This window comes from Gadus macrocephalus, chromosome 8, assembly GCF_031168955.1.
Source record: "Gadus macrocephalus chromosome 8, ASM3116895v1".
Taxonomy (NCBI): domain Eukaryota; kingdom Metazoa; phylum Chordata; class Actinopteri; order Gadiformes; family Gadidae; genus Gadus; species Gadus macrocephalus.
This window is the reverse complement of record NC_082389.1, coordinates 14858203-14866980: the sequence shown is the minus strand read 5'-3', so window position 1 is coordinate 14866980 and position 8778 is coordinate 14858203. Positions and strand designations below refer to the sequence as shown.

Below are 8778 nucleotides of genomic sequence, written 5' to 3'. Positions count from 1 at the left end.
GTCCCTCCTTTCAAATTATATGAGCCATATCATTATTACAGCCAAGTCATTAAACAACGCAGTCGTTGTATACACCAGAGACAGAGAGAGAGAGACAGAGACAGAGACAGAGACAGAGAGAGAGAGAGAGAGACACACACAGACAGAGAGACAGAGACAGAGAGAGACAAAGAGAAAGAAGAAAGAACTGCATGTATGGTAGCATTGATCAGAGAGAACAGAGAGAGAGCAGAGAGAGAGAGACAGAACTGAGAGAGAGAACTTAGAGAGAGAGAACTTAGAGAGAGAGAGAGTGAACAGAGAGAGAGAACTGAGAGATAGAGAGAGCGAGAGAGGGACCAGAGAGCAAGAGCGAGAGCGAGATTCAGGAGCCAGCCCTCACTCCAAACACCTGAATTGGTAGCCACAGTGAGCACGGCCCTTGACACTGGAGCTGTTCCTATATTTCCCCCTTAATTGTGTCTGCTCAACATAATCCGGCCCGTGCCTCCCTGAGCAGCCCTAACCAGGGCCACTTCCCCTAAGTCCACCTTCACGCTCCATCTCAATTTGGGCAGGAATGTGTTGAAGCGGTGTTTATCCTGCTGCCGCCTCACACAACCATCAATGGACCCCTTTCAACCTCCTCACACTCACACACACACACACACACACACACACACACACACACACACACACACACGTGCCCAGCAGTATTGTCCCAGGGTGGGCCCGCTTATATATACCCCTTACCAGACTCCTAAAAACCTGATACTTGTAAACGGTGAGGTGGTGTGTGTGTATATTTATATTATTATTAACTGTGTGTTTCTGAGATTGTGTGTAGGCAAGTCTTTGTGTGTATGTGTTTTTTGTAATTGTCTAAGTGTGTGTGTGTGTGTGTGTGTGTGTGTGTGTGTGTGTGTGTGTGTGTGTGTGTGTGTGTGTGTGTGTGTGTGTGTGTGCGCGAGCGGAGGGTAGGTAAAAGTGCATGTGCGCGTGTTTGTGTCTGTGATAAAGATGGAGTATCTGTGTGCGAGTGAGTGTCTGTGCGTGTGTGAACGTACGTGTGTGTGTGTGTGTACGTGTGTGGTAGCCCAGTAGCAGCAGTGCGTACAGTATAGAGCAGCCTCTGTAGGCTCTGTGAGCCGCTGAGTAAGGGAGAAAGAGAGTCGGACCACGGAGTGGTTTGGGATAACATCCCAGTGCAAAGCCGCAAAGTCTCAATAATTCCTTTAATAACAACTCTACAAAATACAGACTCTGCACAACTACTACCAGCTCCATCTCACTCCTTACAAACAACATTATCAGCCCGCAAACCCGACAGTGGTATTCTTGTTCTACTGTCTCCACTTCATTGCGTGTATTGGGCTGTGTGTCTACAATATGGGGAGCCTTGTTGGGGAATAGAGATTGACGAGGGTTGGACATGGTTGTCCGAGTCTTTGATTGGTCCTGATGCGTCATTGTCCCACTAAGACATGCTAAGGCTGTGTATAAAATATATAATAATAAGGCTTCTGGAATTGGAGTCTGGCTTGCATGGCCCAATAGATTGGTGTGTGTGTGTGTGTGTGTGTGTGTGTGTGTGTGTGTGTGTGTGTGTGTGTGTGTGTGTGTGTGTGTGTGTGTGTGTGTGTGTGTGTGTGTGTGTGTGTGTGTGTGTGTGTCTGTCTGTGTCTGTGTGTGTGTGTGTGCACGTTCACGTGCGTGCGTGCACACATTGCAAAATACGAGCCCACAGAGAATGGGAGCCACCAGTGTCTGACTGAGGGGCCTCCTCCTCTTCCAGAGACAATTTATTCTCTGGACCCTTTTTCTCTTCTTCCACCAGGCTGGGTCCACTTTCTATGGCCTGGCTGGATCCCATTCAACTCTGTCCCACTTGTCCTTGCACTGGGCTCCCGACTCAAGCCTGGCCCGCCACCCCGTGAATACCAAGCAGTCACCCACACACGTAACAGGGACTGACACGCTGATACACATAATCACACACACACACACACACAGACACAGACACACACACACACACACACACACACACACACACACACACACACACACACACACACACACACACACACACACACACACACACACACACAGACACACACACACACAAACAATGACATAATAGGAATCAGACAGCCTGGCCTCTGATTCTTCATAGTTGTATTGATTCAATCAACAAGCCTGGCAACCCTCCCTGTGGGTGAATGAGTGAATGTGCATGAGTAAATATGCATGTGTGTTGGCATGTGTGTGTGTATCTGTGTCTAAGTACGTAGCTGTGAGGTCGCTCCAGAAGATAGTTCTGGTATGTGGTCCTGGGTATCTGGGCCAGAACTCTATCTTCCCTGACCCTGACCAATAGTCTCCCTTTGCATTGGTCCAAAACAAATCAACGACGCTGATCCCTTTCAAGATTAGCGAAATAGTTCCTCCGTTCACTTCAACCATGGACATGGATTACATCTGGGCGTACTAAAAGTGTGGTTGCTGTTTCGGATTTTCGCAACGTTCCGATTTTATGGCCAAGTTGTAAATCCAGCCGTGTTTTCGAATACTCTTGTCGTCCAGTTCTGGTGAGGGTTCCTGAGAAAAGGCGAGGAGAGGGACTTTCGACAAACACCGGTTCTGTTCCTGATTTTCGAGGCCACTTAATTCTCTAAGTGGATAAAGACGCTCGGCACTTGAGCGGAGCGGCGATGGAGGAGGGGCGGGGCGGGCCAAACGGGAAACTGAGGACAGACTCGGAGAAGATGGAACGCAGATGCGAGCGAAGAAACAGGCACGACAAAGGGAAAAGAGATGGAGAATGGAGAAAGGAAAAAGAGAGACAGTGGGAGAGACAGAGACATAGACAGAGAGAGGCATTTAGAGGGAGTGAGGAGAGGGGGTGATCTGGGATGAGCAAGAAAGAAAAAGGCGGTGAGTAAAGAAGAAGCAATTAGAAAGAAGCATTTGGCTTCACGGATGGTCATAGATCTCAGGCAAGTGGCCGTTAAGGATTGTAGAAGCCATGAGTGCTCCTTATCGACTCCGCCAAAGGGGAGGAAGATACAGAGAGGGGGGGCTTTCGTCTCTTTCAATACATACGGTATATTCATATTTTATGCATATGGCTCTGTCGAGAGCACCCACTGCCGATCACTGATACGGCGCCCACAATGGTTTACACCCACTTAGATACGCTAGAGCGCCTTTCCTGTATCATTCCCGAGAACAAGAACGGGAGACTTATTTCATGTACCGCTCAACTCATGGGCTGTGCTGAGATCAGCAGTAATCCTGAGGATATTTTTACCAGAGTAATAAATCAAATGCAAACACATATTTTGAAAAAAATCTTGGATGGATGAAACAGTGCATTTGTAGTGTTTCTGACATTCCGTTATGGGCTTGGATGAATGCTAGGGCCTAGTCATGATGTCTACAGCGACCAGAATAATAAGCCAACTTTGTTTGTGTGCTTTACTCTCTTTGTTTGCTGTTCATCTAGAGGCCAAATCCCAAGCTCTACAATAAGACTGTGTGTTAAACAGACAAGGAAGACTCCATTGCTCTGCCATTGTGAACCTTTAACTCATAACCCCCCATATAAGTTACACTGATCAGTGGTTATTCAGAGTGAAATCCAATATTACACACTTTCCATATAGGAAGTTCTGCTCAAAAGTAGGGATGGGCACGGTTATTGGAATACTCGATTATTTGAAATGACTTGGGTATTCGACTTATTTTTCTAGTTAATTAAATATATTCATTAGCTATATTAATTACATATTGTTTATTAAAAGTAAATGTGTACACTAATGCCATACTTGGCTATACCGGCAACCTCCGTTCTAGCGGAGAGCCTTTTCCCCGGCGGGCTTGATCGTAAATCGCTTCCGCACCCGCCTCTCCCCCGAGTACGTAGATATGCAAATTTTTTTTTAACAAGAATGAGTGATGCAGGAGGTGGGCTCATGTGTTATGTTAACTGGAAATGTTTTAGACATACTGCATTTCCGTCTTAAACATAATATATTTTTGGTGATGTTCTGTTATATACGCATCATGCGTAATGCGAGGCAGGCCCATGCGCTGCAAGTGGAGTTCTGTTGATATCCAAGCCCACCAGTACTTGTTTAGTACTGGTGGGCTCTACTTAGTACTTGATTTCCTTATTTATTTGACTAATACATTTGTTTAGTGAAGGCCAGATCAGGGAAGAGCTTCAGGCTACATTATAATTGCGCTACACTTTTTTTTTTCTTTTCTCGTAGTTCGGTTAACCGGTTACTCAAATTTTTTATCGAATATTTGAATATTGTTATTCCCTCAAATGCCCATCCCTATTCAAAAGGTAAATCAATATCATCCTAGTATGTCAAATGTTGGCCTGGCCATAAAGCTATCTGCTATAGTTATCTGCTATCTGTTATCTATTCTGACCGGTACGTGCAACCTGTTGACCCTCTGATGGGCGGCTCATCCTAACTTTCTTTTTAAGCAGGACTTTCAGGGCAGCTCTGAGGCTCATCCCGCTAGCGTGCTAACCCTGTAGGTAATATGCTTTTCTGCAACACAGGTTGGACTTCCCTCCCTAATATACTCTAATATATATAGGTCTAATATACCGCTCTTTTCCTTTTCTCCTTCAATCCATTTTCCTGTCAATCCTCTCCTTACAAGGCCCAAAGCCCCTAAAAAATATATTATCAAACAAAACTAGAATGTCTAAATGGGAATGTGAATAGTCTGTGTGCACGTACATGCGTGTGTGTGTGTGTGTGTGTGTGAGCTTGTGCGCGCACAGATCAGTACGCACGCGTTCCCAGACGGCCTGCGCGGCGGCGGCGGGGGGCACTCACCGTGGCGGTGATGACCAGCCCGTGCAGCTGGGCGTACAGCAGGGCCTCGTTGACGTGGTCGCGCACCCCCAGCAGCGCCAGCTCCAGGCTGTGGTGGCCGGCCACCGCGTGGGTCAGCTGCTCCAGCAGCGCCGAGTAGCGGCGCCACGGCGCGTCCAGCTCCGCCGGGCCCGCCAGGCAGCCCCGCAGCACGTTGAGGCAGTAGCCCAGGCAGGGCTTGATGAGCGTCAGGCCCCGGCAGTGGGAGCAGTACTCCATCCGCACCAGCCCCCGCACGCACTCCTTGCTGAGCAGCAGGTGGTCCGTGGCGTTGATGGGCTCCAGCCCCGCCGCCAGTGCCAGGCCCAGGTGCCGGCCCGCGCCCAGGGACTCCGCCAGCTCCTTGGCCATGGCGGCCGGGTGCGGCCCGAACGGGTTGATGTCCTGCCGGGTCATGCGCAGGCAGTCGGACAGCTCGCCGCCGCCGCCGCCGCCGCCGCCGCCGCCCTGCTCCGCCTCCGTCGTCATGGTCGCCGAAGACGACGTTGGCGAGCCGGTGTCAGGCGCCATGCCCGGGTTGACCAGCTGCGTGTAGACGAGCGGGAAGAGGCCATTGAAGAAGCGGTGCACGGCGGTCTCCACGGAGACGTTGGCGCCGCGCAGGTGGTCCGACAGCGTGGAGAAGAGCCGGTTGACGTGCGGCAGGGCGTCGTCGGCCAGCGGGGGGTAGGTGGCCACCAGCAAGGAGCTCAGGTGACCCTGGGAGAAGGAGAGCAGGTACTGGAACGCATCTGGAGGGAGGGAGAGAGAGAGAGAGAGAGAGAGAGAGAGAGAGAGAGAGAGAGAGAGCAACAGAGAGAGAGAGACAGAGAGAGAGACAGACACAGAGAGAGAGAGAGAGACGGTTTGTTGTAACTGTTGAATTGATTGAACCACATGAAACTCTATTGCCGACATTGATTATCTCTGTTGATACAGTTATACAATAAACAAGACAGTGAGTGGTAACTGGTAAATGCCTCTTATGTTCCCTATCCATCCTTCCTATCAAGACTGTCCTGGAGTTAGAGCACCAGTGTCCTTCATGTCAGAGGGAGATCTAATAGTGGATGAAGTCGTTGTCAATATGGCTGGGATCCTCAAGAACCTCAGGAGATGGACAGAGTATGTGACAAGTTAATGAGAGACAGAAGTGCCCCCTGAAACACTGCCACCTCTATGGACATGGATTTAAAGACCCAGTCAAGCGGCGCATCATTTAACAAAAGAGTGCGACAGGGGCCTTGTTCCGCTTGGTTTCCATGTCTCATTCCCTCCAGCAGGCTCCATCCTGCCGTATCGCCTCTCTTTGTTGATCCTTCTATCTGCCTCACTGTCAATCACCCCCCCACCCTCCCCGCACCTCCACCCTGCTGTCTGACCCTCCATTGAGAAATACTAAATTGCTTCTCTTCACTTTCCCATTTCTCCTGGTTGTGCATGTGCCTTTGCCTGTGCATGTGTGTGTGTGTGTGTGTGTGTGTGTGTGTGTGTGTGTGTGTGTGTGTGTGTGTGTGTGTGTGTGTGTGTGTGTGTGTGTGTGTGTGTGTGTGTGTTGCGTGCGTGTGTGCGTCTGGGACACATTGCTCTCCTCTGGGCTGTGAGGTCAGCCTCAAAGCATGCCAGGACACAGAGGAGCAGCAGCAACTGCAGAGAAGGAGAGACAGGGTGCCGACACAACCTACGCACAAACACTCACACATACCCAACACGTACAGACACACCTAACACGCACACACTTTCTCATACACACACAACACACACACACACACACACACACACACACACACACACACACACACACACACACACACACACACACACACACAGAGTGCATGGAGTATGAAATTTAATTTGTGCAAAATATTTATTACGTAAACCAAAAGCTTAAATTCATCATTGAACAATTATCATTCAATCCATTTTCAATCAGCACCGCATTTCTATTGGCAAGCCTATGCGTGCATCTGTGTGTGTGTGTGTGTGTGTGTGTGTGTGTGTGTGTGTGTGTGTGTGTGTGTGTGTCTGTGTCTGTGTCTGTGTCTGTGTGTGTGTGCACGCATGTGTGAAAGAAAGAGCGAGAGAGAGACACACACAACATATAAAAAACAAGATAATTGAAAAAAACTTGGAGCAAAGAGACCTTAAGGGAAAAATATCAAACTAAATGGTAGATGGAGGAGGATATTGAGGGACTGTCCTGTTGGCCGCTGAAGACGGTGTGGTTGCTGTGTTGGTGTGGCTGGGGTGACGCTGTGAGAGGGTCCATCTGCCAGCACACAGGGCGTCTAATACCCAGTGCACAGCGGCCACAAAATGTGTCTCCGAGCTTGGGTTACATAGGCATAAATGATGTTATTATAAAATGATCTTGCTCAGAAGTGGTGTGAAATATTCCTTTCTCCGCTTTCTTCCGCTCCCTCATCGCTCCCTCCTCCACTTCTTAGGATCTTTGGGGTTTTTATTAACCCTCTCCCAGTCCCATTCTCCCACTGGAACACAAGCGCACTGGTTCACATGGACACAGCTGATTTACAGGCACTCTGAGACATAGACACACACTCTAACAGATACACAAACAGTCTACACACGCAAGCAGAAAGACACACAAACTAAGATGGATTACATGCAGAAACCTACACATTTTCAACCTATATATCAGCATCAGCCCTCAGAGAAATACCACAAGGCACTCAATCAAACAAAAACCATGCCTTACTACTTACTAACATTCATATTTGTATCCATTTTACATCCCTTTCCACTCAGTTGTAAGTCTCATTCAGTTCATTCAGAAACAAGTGAGTATGATGTATGTGTTGCTATGTGTGAGTGTGTGTGTGTCAAAATATGCAAAGGTTAAAGGACGTGTTTTTGAAAGTATGTATGTTTGTGTCTGTGCATGTATGTTATTGGCAATGTGTGTCTGCGTGTATGTGTGTGTGTGTGTGTGTGTGTGTGTGTGTGTGTGTGTGTGTGTGTGAGTGATTGTGTGTGTGTTTGAGTGAGTGTGTGCGTCCAAATCCTCCCTGGCCAGCAGAGACAGTAGGATAACAACAGTTATGTCCTGCTCAACAGCTGCACCAACTAATACGACCGCTGCCTGTGACACGAGGGGACTCCCCGACAGACCCTGAGGAACACACTGGTAACGCATCGCAACACCCACCATCAGGATCACAGCCCCCACTAAACACGCTGTGTGTGTGTGTGTGTGTGTGTGTGTGTGTGTGTGTGTGTGTGTGTGTGTGTGTGTGTGTGTGTGTGTGTGTGTGTGTGTGTGTGTGTGTGTGTGTGTGTGTGTGTGTGTCTGTGTGTGTGTGTGTGTGGTGCAGGGAGACCAATGTGTGATTGCATTCCAGTGTACATAGTTGCGACCAAAGCCAATAGACTGACTGAGAGATGATATAAAGAAAACAGACAGAAGAAAAGAGAGATGAGAAGCCGAAGGTTGAGGAGGGGGAAGAGGAGGAGGAGGAGGAGGGGGAGGAAGAGGAGGAGGAGGAGGAGGAGGAGGAGGAGGAGGAGGAGGAGGAGGAGGAGGAGGGGCCAAAAAAAAGGAGAAGGAAAAAAGAGGCAGTCGGAGAAGTGAGTTTGGGTTTTGGAGCCATGGATGATGTTATTATAAAATTATCTTGGTCGGAGCTCACTGGGAAATATGTCCTGTCCATTCACACGTTTGCTCACACACACACACACACACACACACACACACACACACACACACACACACACACACACACACACACACACCACACACACACACACACACACAGACACACACACACACACACACACAATGTAACCGTATCTCACTAAAAACAATTCAAGACCGTTCCTCATAAATAGTCTCCCAGCATGCTCGCTGTCTCCTGGTGTGTTTGCTAACATTTGGCTCCACTGTTGGGCCCCAGGACAT

At 48.7% G+C, this 8778-nt stretch overlaps 1 protein-coding gene across 1 annotated transcript in view; it reads right to left on the bottom strand.

The window, feature by feature from the left end:
- Positions 1-4787: 4787 nt before the first annotated feature.
- The window catches only part of LOC132463009 (glypican-5-like), a 28659-nt gene continuing 24668 nt past the window's right edge, over positions 4788-8778 (bottom strand). Inside the window, exon 3 of the mRNA XM_060058860.1 lies at positions 4788-5611. Coding sequence (XP_059914843.1) covers positions 4788-5611 — 824 coding nt within the window. The remainder of the gene's footprint in view (positions 5612-8778) is intronic.